We start from the raw sequence: 24,163 nt of genomic DNA, 5'->3' as shown, positions 1-24,163 counted from the left end.
CCCTTTGTACATACTATTAAGGAGCAGGGAAGGCAGGGGCAAACAGCATCTCTTTAAGGCTGTATATGAGAGTTGCAAAGAATATTAATATTAGTTTGAACTCAGACCCCATTCCTTTATTTAAAAAACTTTGACTTATGGTTACATATAATAAAAAGTGTCTGTGTACTGCTAGCAATTCCAAATTAGTCACTGTAAATTCTCACGTAGAAAGTGCTGCATTTAGGGGCCGTTACTTTTTTAAAAACAATGTTATCCAGGTGATTACTTACCATACTATTACACAGAAGAAATAAAATTTATTTTCAACTAAAAATTAAATTGTATTAAAAATTTATGAGTGATTAAGGCAGATTTTTTTTCCCCTTGAGCCTCAAACCTAAAATTCCCCATCATAACTGTTGGAAATACCTGCCAGAGGAGTTACTAATCTGCAAAATGGCAATGTGCCTTTTCTTTTTGTATTATATAGTATGCCCTACAGATTTATGTAGAGATGGAAACTCTTTTTTTCTGGGCTTTATTTTTCTCTTGAATAGGAATATAAGCATTTATGGCCTTGTATATTTATGTCCACACCCTCCTCCTTTTTTCCACTTGCCAGTGGCAGGTCTTTTGTTCATACAGGGCTAGGAAGCTAAAAATAATTTCCTCTCCCCCTGCTTGAGTTTCTTTGCTCTAATTTTGAAAGACTTTTTTTCCCCCGTGTATTCCTCTATCTACAGCCTTTTATCCTTCAGTCAACCAAGAATATATTGGTATATTAGTCCTTTTTTTTTTTTTTTTTAAACTTTTTATCATTTACTAGAACCAACTTTCAGGGTATTGACCATCCAACCTGGTAGGAACATTACTGCCTACTCAATTAGTGATAAAAACATGTATAGAGTTTGAATTTCAGTGTCTTGTGCTTATGTTGCTCTATGGCTGGTTGGGTTTTGTTTTTGTTTTTAAAATCAACTTGGATCTCTTACTCTATGTAAACAAAATATGTACACATTCATCATTGACTCACAGAAGCCAAGAAATATGTGCTTTTTGAACTCAGTATATCCTTTTCCTTATGCTTACCTGAATCTGTTTCTGCTCACGTTAGTGAAATACAGGTGAGGAGGTCCTAACTAATCATATGCTTTTTTTGGTTTTTAAATTCCATATCCTTTTAAATAAAAAGTATAATGTATTTACAGAATTGAAGTATAATGTATGTACAGAAATAGGTACAGATCTTGAGGTTCAGATCAATGAATTTTCACAAACTGAGTATATGTAGGTAATCATCTAAGTCATCAAATCAAGAACAGAATGTTAGGGGCGCCTGGGTGGCGCAGTGGGTTAAGCGTCCGACTTCAGCCAGGTCACGATCTCGCGGTCCGTGAGTTCGAGCCCCGCGTCAGGCTCTGGGCTGATGGCTCGGAGCCTGGAGCCTGTTTCCGATTCTGTGTCTCCCTCTCTCTCTGCCCCTCCCCCGTTCATGCTCTGTCTCTCTCTGTCCCAAAAATAAATAAAAAAAAAAAGTTGAAAAAAAAAATTCTTTAAAAAAAAAAAAAAAAAAAGAACAGAATGTTAGCAACGCCACACAAGAGCCCACTTATGCTCTGTTATCTCTGTTCCACCCCTTCTCTGCCCTGTTACCTCATTCACTATCCTGATTTGTAACAGAATTATTTTTGCCTGTTTTTATTTACCCTTTTATTAAAAAAATGTTTTTTAACGTTTATTCATTTTTTTTTAATTTTTTTTTTTAACGTTTATTTATTTTTGAGACAGAGAGAGAGACAGAGCATGAACGGGGGAGGGGCAGAGAGAGAGGGAGACACAGAATCGGAAGCAGGCTCCAGGCTCTGAGCCATCAACCCAGAGCCCGACGGGGGGCTCGAACTCACGGACCGCGAGATCGTGACCTGAGCTGAAGTCCGACGCTTAACCGACTGAGCCACCCAGGCGCCCCTAACGTTTATTCATTTTTGAGAGACAGAGCACGAGTGGGGAAGGGGCAGAGAGGGGGAGACACAGAATCTGAAGCAGGCTCCAGACTCCGAGCTGTCAGCACAGAGCCCAACGCGCGGCTTGAACTCTCGAACTGCAAGATCTTGACCTGAGCTGAGGCCGAAGTCAGACGCTCAACTGACTAAACCACCCAGGCGCCCCACCCTTTTATTTTAATGTAAAGGTTTTGGGAATAGATGTTAAAAACAAAAACGGGGAAAGGAAAGAAAAGTCCCCTCCCCTCCCAGTGCCTTTTCTAGCATCGTATGTATTCTTTCAGAGCATGTACTCTAAGCATATACCTGTTCATGTCTCTTCCTCACTCCTTAATTGTACATTCATTTTAATCCAAGAATATGTCTATTATGGGAAGGTACATGGTATTTTTGAGTATTAGAGTTAACTATTTTAAAGTTCTTGCTAATACAAATGCTTATATGTTGTTAAGATTTGGAATTTATATCTTCATCACAAAGTAAAGTTTTAGGAAACTTGAAATTAAAGAGAAATACTAACAGCTGTTTATCTTTATGCAGTCCATCACAATGATGAGGAAGAAAATTATTCATTTTACTGGCTCTGATCAGAGAAAACAAGCAAATGCTGCTTTCCTTATTGGATGTTATATGGTAAGTATTAAACTGATTTCCTAACATATTAGTGAAAATGCATACGGTAGTGGTACTTTAAATTGCAGTTGGAATTTTGAAATTACGTTTTCTATGATAACGTCTTGATTTCTTTCCAGAAAGAACATGTTTTGTTTTTAAAGATTTGACCAGCTGGAAAGGCTGTGCATGTTTGGGAGGATGGGGTATATGGGAGGTTTCTGTACCTTTTACTCAGTTTTGCTGTTTTGAACCTAAAACTACTCTTTAAAAAGTCTATTTTTTAAAAAAATTGATCAACTACTGTGAAACCCCTTTTCTGTGTTTTGCACTTAATAATGCCCCCAAAGCTGTGTTTTTATAAACCCATGGTCCGTTTAGTGAAGTTGTAAAAGTGGAGTCAGGATTAATAATTGTTTTTTTTTTCTAGAAAAACAGCAAAGTGCATCATATGAAGTAAGAGTGCTTTATAATTTGAATATAGGCAATTTTTTTCCTAACTGAGGTATGATTCTTAGATCTATTCTTAGGATTCTCTCTATTATCAAAACATCTTGCATGAGGAAAATGGGTGCATACTGCGTAGGTTACACAGGACATTGAGAGGTCTGTTTGAATCATTGCAAACTGTGTTTGGAATAGCCAGTATTTACACAAGAGTTATAAATTTCATTTATTTATAAGCATCAAGGAAGAGCTTTATTTTTTTAGTCCCATTTTATCACTGCCTGGTGCATTTATCTGCAGGAGTATCTTAGCAGCAAGTTTTCCAGAGTATGCCGAGAGCTCCTCCAGAGTGGTGTGTCCCTTATCTTTTTGTTTGTTGGTATGGAAGCTAGCTGTTCTGTTCACTGGAGAAGAGCAAGTTGAATGTGTTTTCTACTCCCATCCACCATAAAGGGATTGTCTTTGAAGTTCTTTAGATAAGTTCTTTCTTCCCTCAGCTTGCTACTTGATTCTGTCATGCTTTCCTCCCTTTGAAAGTTATTTTCTGGTATATTGTTTAATAATTTAGAATGTACAGTGATTAGACCAGAAGTTGGTGGTACTAGCTAACATTGCACCTAAAAATTTAGTGATTTCCTTTTCTGTTAAAGGTAAATCATTAACAACAGTGATTAAGGCCTTTTTTGCTTTTGTTTTTCCTCTTGTGCTCACAGAAATAGTTGATAGAAATGTTTTTGGGATAGTTTTATCATCTCCGAATATATGAAACACAGGTTGTAGATGATGTCTATTAAAATTTGACTTCTTAAGCTTACCAAAATATGGTGCTTTTGTTTAGTTGTTTGTTTTTCCATCTTTCCTGGTGTTTATTGTGCTTCACAGCAAAAATTCTTAGGGGTAAAAAAAAGCCTATGCAAGTTCTCAAGAAAAAGAATAGGGAGGTGGCTCTTTTAACAGGGGCATTTGGTCCCATTACTTAGCCAATCACTGGGGATAGGAACCCCATGGATTACAGGATAAATCATGACAGCTTTACAGAAAGAGGGATGTAGCCAGAATTCTTGGGGTTTGTACAGTGTTAAGAGGAGATGCTAGAGAAATGGCCCTTGGTGTGATAGTAAAAGTCTTTGCACTGCCCAGGAGAAAATCTGGGTGGCTGAAGCCATTCCATTTCAGAGAATGTGCGCTGGCCTAGAACATACCGAGTTCTGCCTGGACTGTTCTTGGTGCACTCATTTGTTTCTGGTCAGGTGAGATGTCCCCAAGTTGGGGGGTGGGGGGTCTTGGGGAGCCAGACATGATGTCTTCAGTGTGAAGACCCTCCAGAGAAGGTGGCTGTGATCATGGTGGAAACCAAGGGTTTTGTTAAAAACAAAACACTTGATAATTTTATAAATAAGAAATCTCTTTTTAATAATCTTATTGCTGTTGTGTGCTACTGCTAGTGAAAAAAAAAATGACCTCGGCAAATTTACCAAAAATTTGTTGTCATATTTGTTTTAAGTTTGGTGTTGGCCTTTTGACTTTGTTTATGGTTTATTTTGGCATGTAAAAGTGTATTTTTCTATTTTTAACATATTTGGAGTTAGAAATCCTTCCAGGATTTTATGCTCTCAGATTAACACTGATTTGATTGGTTAGGAAAGTGCCAGGTAAGCAATTTGGACATGGACTTGAGTTCATTCCTTTGCTCAGTTAGAAGCCAGCTTGGCAGGAGGATCACAGCTCTTGGCTATAGTGAAAGTCCTTGCAGCCATGACTGGCTGGCTAAAGTGGGAGCTTGGAGTTCAAATGATGCTAGGTAGAGAAATAGGAGAAAACCTTCTAAGAAAAGGAAATTTATTAATAGTAGCAAAAGAGGATTGAGGTATAACATGGATACCTTAAAAGATGAAACATCAAAGGTAAGTAAATAGAGATTTGATCTGGTTGAAGTCTGTTAAATCCTCTGATGAAAGATTTGTAGAAAGAATGAGAGTTCCCTAAAAAATCAATCTGCAGCCTTGATAACCTTTTTTTGGAGTTATTGAGGAATTTTGGAGATTGTAAGGCTTTTTAATGGTTGACCTGGAAGGTGGTGTGGTAATGTTAAAACAGAAAGTCTAGAGGAAGAAGTTTCAGGAAGGAAATGTTCCAAATGGACTGACTCTTGATCCATCATTTTACACTCTGGGATTCTGAAGGGGATGTCCCCTTCATCTTTACACATTCAGAAGGACCTAATACAGTGTGGAGGAGGCTTGAGAATAAAGTGGCAGTACTTCTATTATCTTTTTGTCTTAAAAACAGAGGAGGTTAGTTTTATAAGTACTCAAAATAACTCAGATACTTAAAACAGGATTGATATGCTCATGCTCCCTTTTGTCAGATGGTCAAGTGTCACATGTGGCAGAAGAAGTGAGATTATTGGCTTAACTATTCATTTGTCTTCAATGTGCATATTTCCAAGTAATGCACTTTGTGTGGCCTGGTAAATGGATTCACAATCATCTGAAATGGTAGGAGCTTTGGTAACAAATTATGGTGAAAGTAACCATCTTAAGGTGCTTGGTTAAGCATCCAACTCTTGGTTTCAGCTCAGGTCAGGATCTCACAATTTTGTGTGTGGGTTTGAGCCCTGCATGGGGCTCTGTGCTATAGATGCAGAGCCTATTTGGGATTCTCTCTCTCTACCTCTCTCTCTCTCTCTCTCTCTCTACCTCTCTCTCTCTCTCTCTCTCTGCCCCTTCCCCACTTGGTGCTCTCTCTCAAAATGAATAAACTTTAAAATTTTAATTAAAGCAAATTAAAAAAAAAAAGAAAAATCTTGTATACCACTCAGCGTAGAAGACTTGAGGAATGTGAAAGATAAGTGTATTACATCATTTTATGAAGTGGTAAGTTTACCCTGTTGTGATAAGTCTGTGATTCCTTATTACCTAGCCAGATTTGGAGACGGGTGGTATATATAGCCTGTTATTTCAAGTAAAGGTGAAGTTTTAAGTGAAAGTGCCTTTCAAAACAAATAAATTCATAAGAGAGTATTTTGAAAATAAAAGTTTGAAACTTTTGTCATTTTGTGAAAAATGTCATGTACAAAACCTGTGTACCCTTGAGAAATTTAGAAAATCTTCCTTAAAAATAAAAAATAAAAACCCTTTTATATTTATAAAAACAGGACATGTGCAGGGGCGCCTGGGTGGCTCAGTCGGTTGAGCGGCCGACTTCGGCTCAGGTCATGATCTCGCGGTCCGTGAGTTTGAGTCCTGCGTCGGGCTCTGTGCTGACAGCTCAGAGCCTGGAGCCTGTTTCGGATTCTGTGTCTCCCTCTCTCTGACCCTCCCCCATTCATGCTCTGTCTCTCTCTGTCTCAAAAATAAATAAACGTTAAAAAAAAATTAAAAAAAAAAAACAGGACATGTGCATATTAGTGTGTAATATACTATATGTTTTATGTTCACTACTACAGTTTTATCACCTATTTTTTTTCAGTCAGTGGCTCATTGTTCCATTTTAGTACATACTGCATCATCTCTATACCTGGATTATATTCATATTTCCTCCATCGATCCAAAATGTCCAAAGCAATATGTAATCCAGGACCACACATTGTGTATGATTGTTGTGCCCTTAACCTCACTGACACATTCATGGTACCTTTTTGCTAACACTGATTTATGGAAGAGACCAGACCTCTTATGGAATGTTCTACCTTTCGAATTTCTCTGGTTTCTTCCTTGTGGTATGTTTTAACTGTTTTTCTCCATTCTCTGTATGTCTTCAGAACTGGAAGTTAAATCTGTAGGCTTGTGCATTAGTAGAATATGTTGCATCATATCAGGAAACATATGATATAATACCTAAATTACCATTCAGGATGCTAAAAATGTCCTTTGGATTAGGGGCTAATCATCAAATTCCTTCAATGTATGATTTTTCTCCTTTATGACTTAATGGATTCAGATGGTGTTATTTTGAAACTATTTGTATGTTCAGTTCCCCATCAACCATGCAGCTAGTGTTTTAAACAACAATTATAGTACTTGCCTCAATCAATTTTATTATGATTTCAGTGTAACCATAATTCTAATTATTTCATTCATCCTTCATTTATTAGTTGGCTTTCTTTCATGGAAATTGAACTTCCTTTCTTCCAGTTAAGATTGTTGGTTATCCTGAAACCAGTTTCCTACTGAAAAGGCAGAATGAATGGTGTTTTTCCATTTAAGCACACAGTTTTCAAAGTCAAGTGTTCTAGTGATAGCCACAAAACAAAATTTTATAACCTGCTTTAAAATCATCTAAGTAAAGTTTCAGTGGATTTTGGGCTTATTTGCTAAGCATGTTTTCAAATGTGCAGCACTCCTCCATTAGTTTTTAATAATATCTGATTAGCATTTGGTAGGTTGGGAATTTACTAACCAAATGTCCATCATTGGCTGGATGGGTTGAAAGAATAAGTGTAATCGTTTCTGCATTTACATATACTTACCACAGTAAAGTATCTGTTTTAGTTAAAGCACCCATTAAAATCAAGAATTGAAACAGCTGTGCATGATTTTATGTATATGAAGCTCTTGGAAGGCTAGCTATTCTATTCCATAGAGACAGAAAGCATATCAGTGGTTGTCTCAGACTTATGGGGAGGGGGAAACATTTGGGATTAACTGGGAAGATGCACAAGAGAACCTTTGAGGGTGATGGGAATTTCCTTTCTGGATTGTGTCATGGTTATATAGGTGTAGACAGTTGTTAAAATCCATTGACTTGTACATTTAAAATTATGTTTTTATTGATTGTAAAATATACTTCTGTAAATATTTTTTAACTAAAAAAAGTAATAAATAGAAGAAAAGAAATAGCCGAACTCACAACTAGGCATTTAAAAACACTTAAAAAATGAAGCATTAGCTGTTAAATTTATTAATATTTTAGTGAAGAAGTTCTTTATTTTATTATTTTTTTTGTGAAGAAGTTCTTTAAAACACAATTACTGTATATAATCATTTAAGAAATAACTGTCACTTTATCTTTGTCTATTTAATTTTTTATGTGTATGCTTTGTAATGGAAGTGATAGTGTGTAATACTAGTAGGTATAAACATCAATTTCTAGTTGCAAAATAGTTTTTTGAAGAGGCCACTGAGCTGGCTTTTAATTTCAGTTTAGGTAGAATATCTGGCACAAATTAAACATTGAATAAAATGTCTTCTTTTTCTTTTTTCCCCCTGCTCCTGTCCACCATTATCATATCTTAAATCTGCTTTTTATATTAAAAAACAAGAAAGTTACCATTTTATCTTATTGCCCCAGCAGCAATTCTGTTTTCCTGCAGATATATAGTATTTAGCTCTTCCATAGGTTAAATGTACTTTTGAGGGCTAGCGTGGGAAATTAACCATTGTTTCTAATAGTTTTTGTGGTTTTTGTGGTTAAGGCGTTCTGAGTATAAGATAAATGACAGAAGCAAACTCTTGGTACATAGCTTGCAAATATGTTTTCCTTTAATGTTTAATAGATTACTTTGGTGGAGCTAATTGTGCTAACATATAGATTTCCTGTTCAAAATTTATCCCTCTGTATTATTATTTTTTATTTCTAAGCAATTTTTATAAACTTTATAATGACTTACCTTGTAAATTGTTAACATTTACATTGAAAATTATACCAATTAAATTCTGGGAATTGATTAATTCAGCAATCTGTGAGTAGAATCCTAAATTGTATTGAATTTGAGATTACTTCAACAATTAGAATAAGAGCTCAGGGACTTAATTTGTTATTTAATGATGATCTTTTGAACTTGTAGTCTCCTTTTCCTGAAGGAATTAATTATTTTGGACCCGGAGTAGTCAGTACCAGGTTAAGGTGGCTGCAGGGTGAAGGGATCAGATGAGAAGTTAAGACAAAGGGAGCACAGAGGAGAGGATCTGGGAGCTGTAGGTAAGAATCCAGTTCGGCAAATAGCCATCTAAATGGGGCAGCAAAGACTGGAGGATAAAATCAGGTGGGATGGCCAGGGTCTTGGCCCTGGGCAATACTCAGCCCTGGGCAAACACCCTTCCTGGGTGTCAGTGAAAAGTAGGGCCAACAGCAACAGGCAGCTGTAAATAGCAACCAGGAACCAGGTTAGTGTGAGGTGTGCCCAAAAGGGGATAGGATGGGCCGGAGGAACAGGCCAGGTGGTAGAGGTGGCTGTAGGCATCACAGTTCACAGCCTTACTACTTCTTCCTTTTTCACCCTAGTGAGCCTGACTGCTGGTATTTCAGCTGCCCATGATACTTGCTAGGTGGTATTAGTTTGGGGAAAAGGTAAAGAGAAATGACTCTGACTGTTACGAGCTTTGATTGTAGATCTTTTAAGCTGTCTGGAATTTTTTGGATCCTGTCCTTGTTTTAATACTTATTTTATTTTTTATTAAAAAAATTTTTGTTTAACATTTATTTTTGAAAGGCAGAGAGAGACAGAGCGTGAATGGGGGAGGGGCAGAGAGAGGGGGAGACACAGAAACAGAAGCAGGCTTCAGGCTCTGAGCTGTCAGCACAGAGCCCCACGTGGGGCTCAAACTCACAGACTGCGAGATCATGACCTGAGCTGAAATCGGCTGCTTAACCGACTGAGCCACCCAGGCACCCCTAATACTTGTTTTAGATAGTATGGTTTCTCATCTATAAATAAGGGAAGGGCCTTCTTCCATCCATAGCAAGCAGTGTGATTTTGGGTGACCAGTTGGAGAAGTGGGAGAGTAGTGGCCTGCTGGCTTTGTGTAACTAACAGTATTTATTTTTAAATAATAGTAGTTTCTTTTTGCCATGTTTAAAAATTAGGAGGTTTCATGTAAAAAAAAAAAAATCAAGATTTTTGCTTTGTTTAAAAAAAAAAAATCCCTACTACTCACATAGTATAACCATGTACACTTAATACCTAGAACCCATTCCCTCACATTAAAAAAAAAAAAAAAGTTTATTTATTTATTTTGAGAAAGAGAGTGAATCCCAAGCAGGCTCTGCCCTGTCAGCATGGAGCCCTACACAGGGCTGGATCTCACAAATCCTGAGATCATGACTAGAGCTGAAATCTAGAGTCGGACCCTTAACTGACTGAGCCACCCAGGCGCCCCTCCCTCACGTTTATTAGCTGTATGGCTTTGGTAGATATGATTGCTACTCCAAACTTCCAGTTTCCCTTTATCTAAACTGAGAATCATTATACTAGCCTACTGTTATATAAATAAAAATAATTAAAAAGTGAAAGCTGTTGAAATATAAGACCATCTGATTTTTTCTAAAAATGGTTTAGGTTTTTTTTTTTCATATTTCTGTATTTGTGCAGGAGCTGTGAAATTTATTTATCTTATCATGTAAAACTGTATTGTATATAGTCTTTCCCTGCTCAATAAGCTATTTCCGTATTTCCATCTTTCATAAACATTTCAGTATTAATCTGAAGAGAGTGATTTCTTTAAAAAAGATCATTCAAGTCTTGGCATAGGAAAGACCGTGTCATCTGGTTGATGTGCATGTAAGTTAATACTGGAAACATTGTGACATTTCTCCATGAAAAATACTTGAAAATGGGGGTACCTGGGTGGCTCAGTCGGTTAAGTGGCTGACTCAGGTCGTGATCTCCGGTTGTGAGTTTGAGCCCCACGTCGGGTTCTGTGCTGACAGCTCAGAGCCTGGAACCTGCTTCAGATTCTGTGTCTCCCTCTCTCTCTGTGCCTCCCCTGCTCACACTCTGTTTCTCTCTGTCTCCCAATAATAGATAAACATTAAAAAAAAAGAAAAATACTTGAAAATGGTTTACTGGTTTATTGGGCTGCCACATTTGTTGTGGAGTTTAAGTACTCTGTTATTCTTCATTCTTAGGATGATTTGTGTAATGTTTTGGTTTTTAGAACTGTACCAAAGACCAATAAGTACATAGCTTAAGCTTCAAAATGCTCTGTGTAAGAATAGAAATAAGAAGCATGTGTCTAAGTGATTGGGTGTTATTATTTGAGGCCTGAGTGGTCAGGATTGAAACTGATCAGTCTGTGATTCTTTTCTTTCAGTCCACTAATTAATTCATCACCGATTGAGCCCAGCCCCTCCCAGGTTTTGCAACACAGATCAGTAGTCCAAGGTTAGAAGTTCTCACAGGGACTGAGGCAGGCAGATGGTAATTTAAAAAATGGGGTGGTGGAAGTCCTAGAAATGGCTTTGATTTTATTCAGCAAAAAAGATCATGACTTTGAAAAGCACTATTGACTTCTCAAGTATTTCTGCCCCAATATTTTATTCATCCTGTGAGATTGCTGTTTGCTTCTTCAGAGAGAAAGAGAGAGGTGGCAACAAGCTCTCCTTCCTAATGCTTTCTAAGCCACAAGACTTGCTTATCTTTACATCTCTGCACTTGTCACCTATTTTTTTATTTATACACTTTTAACAAACTGAACTGATCATTTCTTACTGTTGATTGTGTTACCATATTATTGCTGCCTGACAAATTACCCCCCTGGACTACAGTCATCTAAAGGCTAGCCCGGGGCTGGAGGGTGCACTGCTAACGGGGTCTCTTCACACTCCTGCCAATTAGCGCTGGTTATTGGCACATGGCCTTAGTTCCTTGCCACACAGCTGCCCAAGTACCGTCACTGAATGACACCTTGAGGTACCTGGAGTGAGGAATCCAATGCTGGAGCCACAGCATCATTTATGCCTCAGAAGTCACACTCTGCCTTTTATGCATTGTTTATACATAGGTGCCCAATCAATGTGGGAGGGGGCCATGCAAGGGTAGAAGTACCAGGAGGTGAGCATCACTGGGACTGTTTTGGAAGCTGGCTACCACAGCTGTTTAATATCTCTCTTGTTCCTCATTTGTTGCTTCCTATTTTTGGATGGCAGTGTGGATTTAGAGTGAGCATTCTATATTTGTACAAAGCTTCTCATGAAAATATACCAAAGGAATTTGAGAAGGACCTAGCTTCCAAATTGCCAGGAACACAGTGATAGATCATAAAATTGCATTGAGTTAGAGTTTACTAATTTGAGGATCTGTGTTAATAGAGGAGCCATTTATAGGGTTTTTCTTAAAAAACAAATTTAGAATAATTTAATTTGGCAAGGCCTTTTGATGCGGGAAGATACGTGAGTGTACAGTTAAAAATGATAGATTGCTAGCAGATATTTCCTTAATAGTTCTGTGTCTTAGTCCTTCTGAGTAGCCATAACAAAGTACCAGAGACTGGGAGGCTTATAAACAGAAATGTATTTCTCACAGTTCTGGAGGCTGGAACTTCCGGGATCAGAATGTCAGCATGGACTGGTGAGGCCTCTCACATGGTGGAAGGGGCTGAGGATCTCTCTGGAGCTTCTTTTAGAAGGCACTAATCCCATTCATGATGGCTCCACCTTTATGGCTAACCATCTCCCAAAGGCCCCATCTACTAATAGCATCACATCACCTTTTGGGGGTTAGGATTTCAACATAAGAATTTGCAAGGTGGGGCACACAAACATTCAGACTATAGCATTATATAAATAGGCTTATTCTGAGTCTATAAATTTCTTTCAGCTTATCTCATTATACCCAGTATTACCTGTTTAAGTACATTATGTACAAGCATCCCCCAACTAGATTTCAAAAATAACATTTTTTTTTGTTTTTAAAGTTCATGGCTAGGGATTTAGGTTTTATTCTCCCATAGGAGGAAATGTTATACTGCTCTTGTGTTCTTTGAATTGAACTTATGTTCCAAGGCTAACCCAGAATTATTTAATGTATTAGCGACTGTGTTTTGAAAGTAAGGAAATAATACTATTGCAATTTTAGTAATTAAAGAAACCAAAGAACTGCAATCTTGAGTAAGAGGAATTTTCTTTAATGTGGTGCTTAAGGAAAAATTACTATAATTTGAGAGAAGGTTTTATTAGAAATTTATGGAAAATCTGAAAGAGGTCTCTGGATTTCATTTACTTAAATTATGTATATATACACATATATACTCAAACACAATTGAATCAAACCTGTTTTCACTCTCATTTGCCTCAAAGTGTTTTTTATTTGGTTTTGTTCTTTTGGTTTCAGGGGTGGTGTTTGGAGGGGAGTTGTCTGCTAGTAAGTCCTAAAATAGAATGGAGAAAAGAAAATACTTTACTGATGTTATGTAGTAAGCCTTAGATAAAAAAAGAAGCATGTTGGAGACTAGAAGAGAATGAGGAGATTTGGAAAGAGGGATTTGTTTTTTAAAAAGTTTTAAATTTTTCCTGAAAGAATTGTTATGCTGTCTTTCCAAATGAATAGTAATAAAATAAAAAGTCAGTTGATAGGTTGATGCTTAAAAGATAATGTATAGACAACTATGATGAGTGAGATTATAAATGATTATCTTGTGGCTAATTCATGATAAACTGCAATTGTATATGAGTCAGAAATACTTGTACTTGAAAATTTGTTTGATACTCGGTAACAAAGTATTTCTTTATTCTTGGAATTGATTGTTCTTTGTGGTACTTTTTTTGTGGATTTGTATCTTCCTATAGATAAAGAAATGTTAAGAGATAAATATTGGAAGATTCTGTATAGTTAATTAAAGTTGAGCATTTTTTTTAGAGTAAATGGGATGAAACCATATTGAGAAATAGCCTAGACATTGGGAAAATTTTCCATTTGTGATTCTTAAAACAGAAAATTGGTAAAATGCCCTCTGGAAGCTGAGTTAACTCTTATGACTAGTTTTGGAATATACCCTTCTCTAAGTTTCAAAGATCCTTGCTGGATCTGTGATTTTGTAATTTGTTTTAATCCAATGATTTTTTAAATTTAGGATTTAAACATTTTCTAACCATTAACAAGTAGATTTAGGTTCAGTGAATTAAACATTGAACCACAGTATATATAATATATAATCTATGAACCAGGAGTCAAATGAAACACACGATGTGGGTCCTCACTTGAGACAGCTCACATTACATTGAAGAAACAGCTCATATATGTATGTAGTAGAGATTAAAAGTTTATAATTAACTTTTTTAATGATTTATTTTTACCAGTCAACATTTAAAGTATATTATCCCAAAGTAAGCTTTAGCACTGACTCTAATTTGTATCATAATATATGTGCCAAATCTAATGCTTGTGGCCACCTCCCCTCCCCTATATATGAGCTGAAAATGCCCTGCCCTGCAGGAAGATTCTGAGTTGGAAAAAGACTTGTGCCTTCAGATAGCATGTGGGTCAGATAATCCCAGGCAAACTTAATTGGAGATTGAAGATGACTTATTTAGAGGGAGGCCAGTAGTTTTTTTAGAACCAGTGACTTGTAAGGAACAGAAGGAGAGTATGAGGCTAGTAAAATCCTTCTGCAACACTACAACTGAGAAGACAGTGGAACAACATGTATAAATTATTGAGAGAAAAGAACTACCCACCAAAAATCATATACATAGTCCATAAATTCAGGGCAGAAAACAAGAAATTATCAGAAATGTGAGGAATACCTACCAGTAATGGACCTGAAATGCTAAAGCATCTACTTGAAGTAATTCTACCAGAGAAAAATGGAAGCATAATGTAGTTCTGAGGATGAAAGAAGCCAATGAGAATAGGAGGCAAATGCAGTTTTATAGGAAACTTGTACAGTATTGTAAGTAGTTAAATCTAAATGGATGGAGTTAATAAACTTGCTCTGCCTTTATGTTCTTTTCCACCTTTTCCCCAGTCTCAATCCATCTCCCAACCCTGACCCCCCCCCCCACACACTTCTTTATGATCATTTCAGTGGCTTTTCATAAAAGAGATGAGGTACAAGCATGTGCTCAGTCTAACATCTTGGTTTAGAAAATCTGTTTTAAAAATTCTATACTTGTTACTACAAAAGGTTGTTGTGAATTTGTTGCTGAGTGTTCTTCCTGCAAGCAACAGAAACTAGCTATGGCAGATTGAAACAAAAAAGGGATTCACTGACGGGTACTGGGGGACTCTCAGGATCCTTGGGAAAGCTAGAGACCCAGGCTCAGGTAATTGGAGAGGTCACTTTGCAGTGACAGCACTATATCTTCATTTAGAAATAAATTGCCTTTTTCTTTTCTTTTCATATGTAGGTTATATATTTGGGGAGGACTCCAGAAGAAGCATATAGAATATTAATGTGTGGAAATACATCCTATATTCCTTTCAGGTAAATATAAGAGTGATATGATAAATTCATTCAGTCATGCCCTTGCCAGAAATATCTTGGTATAATTGTTTCTGAAAAAAAGAAGACCTGGTAAATAGTCATTTTAGAGTGGGTGCAAATAATCCGGTAGATCTGGGTTGCTCAACAGTGACATTTTCGACATTTTGTTGTGGGGGCTGTCCTGTGTATTGTAGGACACTCAGCAGCATCCCTGGCTTCTTCCTACTAGTTGCCAGTAATACCTCCACCTCCATGAAATTAATTGTGGAAACCAAAATGTCTCAGACATTGTGAATGTGAATCACTTCTATGTGAGAACCTCTGCCACTCATGGAAAATAGGCTTTATAATCAGATGACAGTCCTGTAGTTAGAACTCAGAGCTACCGTTGAGGAGTTTGAGTCCTGAGGAGTTGAGAGAGTTTTCTGATAATCAGGAGTTGGTTGCCACAGCAAAAAGGAACCTCTTTGTCCTAGGGATTTGCCAACAGAGATAGTGGACAAGGTTGCTAATGCAGCAACACTACTAGAGAAACCAAGTGGCTGTGTCCTAGAGGCACTATGTAAATACTGTCTGTACATGAATGGATGATGTCCTCATCCTCATCTCAAACTTACCAGGTGATTGTGTTGAAGATCTTTTGAAAAAAACTTGTGTTCTTTTTTTTTCTTTAAGTTCTAAAAGTTTCTCTGTGTTTCTCAAAATCCTTGACTTAGTTACATTATCTAAATATTATGTGGCGCTTGACATGTAATAAAGATGTGAAATAATTTTGCTGATTGCATGCTGTGTTGTTAATTTCAAGTGCTGTATTATTCTTCCACTTGTAAGTTAGGTAGTGATTTTAGTATTGTTGCATATACCTTGAATGTCTGATTTGGAAGGTAATGGCTTCACTTTTTAAATGTAAGCTTGTGAATTTGACTTCATTGTGGACAAGCTTTAGGAGGGTCTCCCATTGGGCAGAATCTTCAATAACTGTAGGACTGTCCATAGACTTACTCCATGAAATAGATATTTGTTTCAATTACATATTGCACTAAAGATTGTATATTAAGTGATTTAGCAAATTGGAAGAATTACTTTGAACCCAGTACTATCACCTTTCTTTCTAGTGCAAGGATTATGTTAGGTATTCTGTTATTTGAGGTGGGTAGGGAGAGATGGAGATAATTTTCTAACATGGAGAGTGTGCTACTTTTCTTCTCAACCTGTAATCTAATAGCAACCATATACTTCCTTTAGAAGAAAGGCTTGTATCTGTGGTCTGTGAGTCACAGGAACATTGATATACAGTGATAATTTAGTTGTACAGAGCTCTTTATATTGATATTCCTCTATAATAGTGCCATTCTTAAAGTTTATAGCATAAGGTCTTGAAATAGAATAAGTGCACACATTTCATATAATGCAAGTAAGGATCCATGGAACACTGTTGATGTAAAAGAGAGTTTGCATTGATTTAAATGCAAAGGCCAAAAATAGAATAAATGTTGCTTTTTTTTTTGCCATACCTGAGTTTAAAATTACTGAAGTTTGGCACTGAGAAATGAAGTTAGTTACTTCTAGTCCCAGGAGCAAATGTTTGTAATTCTTTAAAAAATAGGACTTAGCTAGAAACAGCTCAAGATGGTAAAATATGAATCTTTGCAGTCACAGATGCCAGATAATTTGATATATCTAAAGTATTGTGTCTCCAAGTGTGGCCTATGAATTAGTGTCAATCTGTGAAGTTTTTGTTCCAGTTAAGTATAGCAATTGAGAGCAAGATATTAGAGACTTTGGTAATAATGTAATAGGATATTTTTATGTGTGTGGAATCGAATATTAGAAGAATTTGGGCTTGTATTTAATATGTTTTTTACCTTCTGTTTTTCTAGTAATTCATTTTTGTTTATAAAAAATGCATTTTTATGAATAAAATACTTTTTTATTTATAGAAATAAAATTGTGTTATTTGGGGTATGTAATAGTACAATACTGTTGTATTTTATACTTAACTGCATTCTACAAGAGTATCAGCATATGGCAGATATAATAATCTGGTGCTTTATCACATGTTACTATTCTGTTGAACTTACTAGTTAGAAAGTAGGCCAGTCAGAATTAATAAAGCTTGATAATATTTTTTAAGTTTGATAATATTTTGGAAGAGATTGCATTATAGTCTTTTATTCTTGCCACTTGAAGTGCATAGTATAAATATAGCTGTTAAGAAGAATAGCATTGATTTACAGTTAAAAAACTTTTGGTTCTCCACAGCAATATTTAATTAGATTTAATTCAACCTAGATATAATTCTTCAACCACTGAGTTGACTTGATTTCTTAATGGATATATTGAGTATTTCTCTTTGCATGTCTAAATGAAAAAATAGTATAAAATGTAGTTCGATATTTTCTTGATACCTTAGGATTATGGTTATGAAGAGCATATATTTCTATTTTTTTTGGTTATTACCTATAATACTCTTTTGCTTCTTAGTTGATTTTTTTTATGGTGGAGGGGGTCTCTACTTACTATTTTCAGCCCACTAACCTCATGTGTATATGTGGCTACCATCCAGTTCAGTGTACAGAACACTGCCAGCACCCCTGAAGATTCCTTTCAGCCCTTTTCTAGTGAGTAGCCACCCCCTAAGTAACCACTGCTGACTTCTACCACATCAGTTAGTTTTTCTTGACTTTGAACTTCTTATAAATGGAGTCAGAGAGTAGGCATTTCGCAGAACTGGGACTAGCTTTTAAAATACATCATGCCTGTGAGATGTATCTGTGTTGTGGCAGGCATCAGTAGTTCATCTTTTTTTTTTACTGCTTTTGTAGCATTCCATTCTATGAATACATCACAACTTATTTGCTTTTTGTCCTTTTGATGGATTCCTGGGTTGTTTGCAGTTTGGGGCTATTATGCATACAAGCCGCCGCAAAATCTGTTATTTTTTAAACTAGTATTTGACACTGTTTTGCAGTTCTCAGCAATACTCCTTCATTGATTCTCATCTGCTTTTCTGAGTTTGTTAAATGATCTTACCCGCCCCAACCTTACATCTAGATTCATAGCTGCTATTCTGCTGTTTTGAAGAAGCCTGATTGCTTGGGTAGAAGGAAGGAAGTGTGGGTGTGTTTAAAGTTGGAGGTGTTAATGAAGTAAACGGGAATGAATAAAGATTCTTGTCATCTATTCAGGTAGTATGATGCATGAGGCAGAACTTTAGCTGAGCCCAGATCAAAGCTTGTCGAATCATCATCGGCTAGAGCAGGGCTTGGCCCATAGTAGGTTCTCAGAAAATATTCAATGAGTAAATGCATCAAGTTATCACAAAGACTGAATCAACATGTCTTTAATTTCACTGGGGAAGAATTAGCAGTACGTTAAGAAGATAATAAAAGTGGTAAAAACACTGGGATGCGATTTGAGACTTTACCATATTTCCTCTGATAATTTTGATTTGGTTTAGGCTAAATTACTTAATTTCCTTACCCATAGGTTCTTTATCTAAAAATGTTCTTTATTCCATGAAAGAATTATTTCTACAAATCAACAAATATTTGTGTTGATTATATAGGTCAGTGGTTCTTAAACTTGAACATGCATCACAGTCACCTGGAGGACCTGTTAGAACAAAAATTACCTGGCCCACCCATATAGAACCTCTGACTCAGTGGGTCTGGGGTGGAGCTGGGAATTAGCAGGTGCTGCTGATCGTTTGATCAGTGACCACACTGATAACTGCTATGTGTCGTTTTGTTTTTCTCCTCCCGAATATTACCAATAAACTACTGGTAAAATCATTTTCTAGGTTGCATAGAGACCTGGTCTAGCTTTTGGATGAGCAGCTTTTTAAATTCAGAAGCTTACTGGACAAAAATGGCACATTGTAAGACTTTGTGTGCAATCCTATGAAGGCTAACCTATAACTTAACTCAGTAATTCTAACCAATCCAGACAGTAATGTCTAAAACTAAAATAGTCCTTTTCCTCCTTGTTCATGTTGCTATGAAAGTCTGTATTCTTAAGGTTTATGTAAGTTGACATCTTAAATAATTTTTCAGGTTAAGTAATACTACAATTGAAAACTCAACCAAGACAGGCAATTAATGATGGCTTCACTAGCAGCTGTTTCCACCAGGGGACCAAATAAGGACCATTCAGAGAGTCACAGTTGTTTGGCATGTCTAGAATGATCACAATTAAATTAATTTTTATCTTGTCTAATTCCAAACATTTTTACTTCGTAATGGCTCACAGTAGCTAGAAGGGGGAAGTAGATGGGATTGGAGTTCAAAACCTTAACTGACATTAAGAGATTTGTGCTAAGATTACAGATAGATGTTGATGAGGTGTTGGGCTGTTGGGCGGAGTTGTCTGTAAACTAATTTAAGCACTTCCCCAAGAGCACTAAAGCTCTACTAAAGGTGGTTGGCCCCTTAGTTCCTGTGGTTTTCTTGGTATTCTAATCTTGTAAGAATCAGAAAGAAGTTACTCAGTTAACTTGTTAAAAATTGTGAAAGCATAATGAGAAGAGCAGACTGCTTTCTTTTTAGCTTGCAACTAGTATTTCAGTTAGCAATAATTGCGCCTCGGATAAACCTCATTGGCTACAATACTGCCACTGTGCAAAGCTTGCACCTAGTATTTCAAATATTACTTTGATTTCCCTATATTGTTTTCCTTCATGGATAGACCTATACCTGCGGCACATACTTACAACATGCACACACATATATGTGTATACAGAATCAAAAAGAAGTCTTACCTGGTAACAGTTTAATATGGTATTTTCCAGTAAAAAAGAAAAAATTCAATGCCTTGCTCTTTTGTGGGGAAGGGTACATATTACTGATTAGAACTTAAGCAACTTTTGAAGCCCAGCCATCAAGGCCAAAAATGATCTAGGGAGATCATTTGAAATTTAAAAAGTGGTCATTATTGGGGCGCCTGGGTGGCGCAGTCGGTTAAGCGTCCGACTTCAGCCAGGTCACGATCTCGCGGTCTGTGGGTTCGAGCCCCGCGTCGGGCTCTGGGCTGATGGCTCGGAGCCTGGAGCCTGTTTCCGATTCTGTGTCTCCCTCTCTCTCTGCCCCTCCCCCGTTCATGCTCTGTCTCTCTCTGTCCCAAAAATAAATAAAAAACGTTGAAAAAAAAAATTAAAAAAAAAAAAAAGTGGTCATTATTGATTCATGCCTATAAAATAATATCTACTGGAATAGGTAGAAACTGCAGTGAAATTTATAACAATGACTTATCCTTGACTTAAAAATCGAAAGGCAAGATTTTTGTTTTTTGAGTCTGATCCTGAGTATGTGGTTTGCTTTTAAATACTAGTCTGCTTTGTCTTGAGGTAAGTGTACTACAGAAAACTAAATTTAACTGAGCTATATATTTCAATACTTTTGGGATTTCAGAGATGCTGCCTATGGAAGTTGCAATTTCTACATTACACTTCTTGACTGTTTTCATGCAGTAAAGAAGGTAAGTGAATTGTAAGATGTACCCAGTGTTGAGTTGGAAGACTAGGCCTTTTCTGCAAGGATCTTCCAAGATGTGTATGATGTCAGAGATGTCCCATTTCCCACTAACTTTGGAATAATGCCAAACCAGTAAATGATTTTTCTGAATCTGAGTGTTTCTCGAATGAGTTGGGAAAAAAGCCACTTGAACAACAGAGCTAGTTATGTAATTAGGTTCTAAATCCAGACATGTTTTGGGTGTGTTGTGATTTCAAAGAAAAACAAAAAGTAAATAGATTACTGGTTTCCGAGTTGTCTTTGATTTATGTATTTTATGGGTCTGATAGCCACCAATCCTATTTACCACAGATATTTCTGTAATGCAGTAATTGATACAAACACTTCGTTTTGTGTCTTCAAGCATTCAATTTCTAGCTCAGCAGAAGAATTTGTGTAGTCCATTAGTTTGTTACTAGGTTTTATGTAAGACTAAGTAGGTCACCACTGCTTTGTCAAAGTTATTTAAAAATAACTGCTGTGTTTTATAACCAGTACTGCCTGCCGTCTTTGACTCCCAGGGACACCTTTAATATCACATTCTAAATGAATGGGGTCCCCTGGAGTTACGTGACGCAGGCACACTCCCTCCCTCAGGTATGTGTCTTGAATGTCAGGGCAGCACAAGAAACTAGAATTTAAATCAGTAGCCCATGGATCAAATACACTTTCAACAACATCTCAAGTTTTATGTGACTTACATTCACACAGTCAAAAGGAGCCCTGGTTTGCTTTCTTGTATAATGAAACATGGTGGCTTTCTGAGAAATATGAAGACTAGTTAGTATACTAATTCAGATATTAATTAGTATATCTTTTTTTTCCTGTATTAGGCAACAAGGTATAGAACTTAATGTTTTGGGTTTGAGTCCAGTGACTGTTAATAAAGGTGATCGAGTTCGTTGCCACAGGCTCTGAGGCAGCTCGATCAGGCCTCACTTTAGGCGGGTAATGTGCAGAGGAGGTGATCAAGAGATGGAGGGTATAAATGACCCCTGGGAACTGCTAATGCAGGCAGGTATACCTCTCCTTATGCTAGGGTTCCCTTCTCTCTACTTCCACTTCCTTTAAAAAGAGAGGTGAAAAACTTAGAGGGCCTTGGAAATGGTCCACTCTAACATTCTATTATTTGTCAGCTTAGTTTTTTTCTTTTTTATCAGATATTATATCCAAAGCCTAATTAATTAGCAGGAACTATAAGTCAAAGACTCCTTTTCTTGCTCTATATTTAATTTTATTCGAGAGTCAACAGCTTCTGATTTTCAAGTTAAACATTTTTAATTTGTAGCTGATTTTGAATATTATTGCATATAAAAAAGGTTTATAAAAGTAATTGTGACTTCATTTTAATGCAGCTTCTAATAGGTTCTCCTTATGAGTAGAAATTGCCTTTAAACTACATTTTATTGTATCACTCTGTTAAGAGCATATAGTTCAAATAGCATGACATATATTGAGTATTTTGAATTCAAAGAAATATAACTAATCATAGTCTTGGAATTAGAATTTAAATAGCTATATTTTTTTAAATGAGGGTTTTTTGTTTGATACTGTAGCCTTCTCATTTTCCATTCATATTTCAGTGGTTTAAATTTTGAAAGCTGAGTTTATAGAGTCATTCCTTTTGAACCAAGAATACCTTGCTGATCAAGAATTTTTACACACAGAGATGGAAAGTACAGCATAGAGAATATAATCAGTAGTAGAACAATAACATTGTATGGTGACAGATTGGGACTACACTTAGCATGGTGAGCACTGAGTAATGTGTAACATTGTCAACTTCGTTATGTTGGACACCTGAAACTAATAAAACATTGTCAACTACAACAACAACAAAAAATCCTTGGTTGCATGCTGGCTGGCTCAGTGAGCAGGGATAACACCTCTCAGAGGCCACCAGCTTGTCTTTGTCTCAGAAATTAGATACTGTTTATTTTGCTTAGCATGACCTGCCCGCTGCAACTGAGGGAGGCTACAGAATAGAACAGAAATTTTATGGGTTTTCTTTTTATTGAAAGAAGAATTTTTTCCTCAAAATTTTGAATTTTGTTGTATCAGGAACATTCATCTTTTAATCCAAATTCAGAAGAATTTGAAAGTGAAGATATTTATGAAGTGGTGGGATTTGTTTGGGATAAGCTAACCTATGATTTACTTCTTTTTTATTATTTATTTAAGGACCATTGCTTGGTGGTGTTGATCATTAGATCAGCTAACTAACTTATTAAAGTTACTATGATTACTTTGAAGTCTTCATTAGTTAGCTGTGTATGGATAGGATGATTGATGAAGGAAAATAAAAACAAATCAAATCCCATTAAAATAAATATTATTATAGCTAATTTTCCAGATAATGGAAGCATTTAAAACACATAGCCCACCTTCTTTGAAAACTATTAAGTGGAACAAAATCTAAATATAATAATGCTCTTTTGGGTTACCTCCTGATATCTTTAATTAGGAAATTGGATCGGAAATTGTTCTCTTATTTGCATCTTTATTCTTAAAAGCTTTCCTTTGGATTTTAGGCAATGCAGTATGACTTCCTTAATTTCAACACATTTAACCTTGATGAATATGAACACTATGAAGTAAGTTTTCAAGGATACTGCTTTTAACTCCTTTATTCATGTTTTACTTACAGAGGTAATATTCTTGTTTTTTGAAGAGGTGAACAATTTAGATATGTATAGAGAAAAAAAAAAGGCAAGTCTTTATCCTCTTACCCCCAATCTGTAGTTCCAGTTCTTAGTGGTGATTTGTATATTTGATGCATCTTTCCCAGAGTGCATGAATGTGCTCCTGGGCATTTTTCTTTCATGTTTAATTTTTTTAGTACTGATAATTTTCATAGAGTGATTAAATGAGGAGATTTAAAAACCCTTAGCATAGGATCTGGTGAGGTGAATAAAAGTCCTTATACATCTAATTACCTCTGGAAAATGTTTTTATCATGACCTTTTGTTTGTATGAAGTCAAGACACTTCTGGGTGCAAATTACAGAAAGTAAATACAAAAGGCTTAAATAAAAAAGGGGACATTTATTGATTTACATAAATAAAAAGTCTAGGAGCAGGTGTAACTTCAGGTATGACCAGGTGAATGTACTCAGATACTCGCCAGTAAAAGCTAGTTTTGTTACCAGGCCAGCCCTCCCCAGTAGTGATGGCGACCAGCATCTTTGATTGACTCACTGGGCAAACTCATCAGAAGAAACCCACAAGTTCCTCATTGGCCTGCCTTATTAGATCATGTGCCTTGCTCTGAGCTAGACTGTGTTCCTAGTGAGGGTAGTTGTTGGGTGGATCATCTCAGTAGTTGGAGGGGTATGCTGGGATCAGCCCTGTCAAACCACACAGACAATAAAAGAGAGAAAGAGAAAGAAGAAAGTCCAGGAAGGCAAAACAATAGATGTCCTCTACATTTGTAAATGTAGTATATTTTAAAGAGTAAGTAATTTGAT

At 36.4% G+C, this 24,163-nt stretch overlaps 1 protein-coding gene and 1 non-coding gene across 12 annotated transcripts in view; one reads left to right on the top strand and one right to left on the bottom strand.

Annotated features, from left to right (window-relative positions):
* Positions 1 to 24,163, top strand: part of CDC14B (cell division cycle 14B) — a 104,850-nt gene that overhangs the window by 53,419 nt on the left and 27,268 nt on the right. For 10 of the 11 annotated variants that reach the window (XM_049614753.1, XM_049614314.1, XM_049614171.1 and 7 more), the window contains exons 4-7: positions 2,526 to 2,618; positions 15,111 to 15,187; positions 20,596 to 20,662; positions 23,229 to 23,291. In XM_049614753.1, the coding sequence (XP_049470710.1) occupies positions 2,526 to 2,618; positions 15,111 to 15,187; positions 20,596 to 20,662; positions 23,229 to 23,291 (300 nt within the window). The remainder of the gene's footprint in view (positions 1 to 2,525; positions 2,619 to 15,110; positions 15,188 to 20,595; positions 20,663 to 23,228; positions 23,292 to 24,163) is intronic. The other variant, XM_049614175.1, reaches the window with a different exon arrangement.
* On the bottom strand, positions 19,669 to 19,814 carry LOC125928254 (U4 spliceosomal RNA). Its single transcript, XR_007459606.1, has one exon. It is a non-coding gene; the product is annotated as a U4 spliceosomal RNA (small nuclear RNA).

The sequence above is a fragment of the Panthera uncia genome, chromosome D4 (genome assembly GCF_023721935.1).
Source record: "Panthera uncia isolate 11264 chromosome D4, Puncia_PCG_1.0, whole genome shotgun sequence".
Taxonomy (NCBI): domain Eukaryota; kingdom Metazoa; phylum Chordata; class Mammalia; order Carnivora; family Felidae; genus Panthera; species Panthera uncia.
This window is presented reverse-complemented; position numbering and strand designations above follow the sequence as displayed.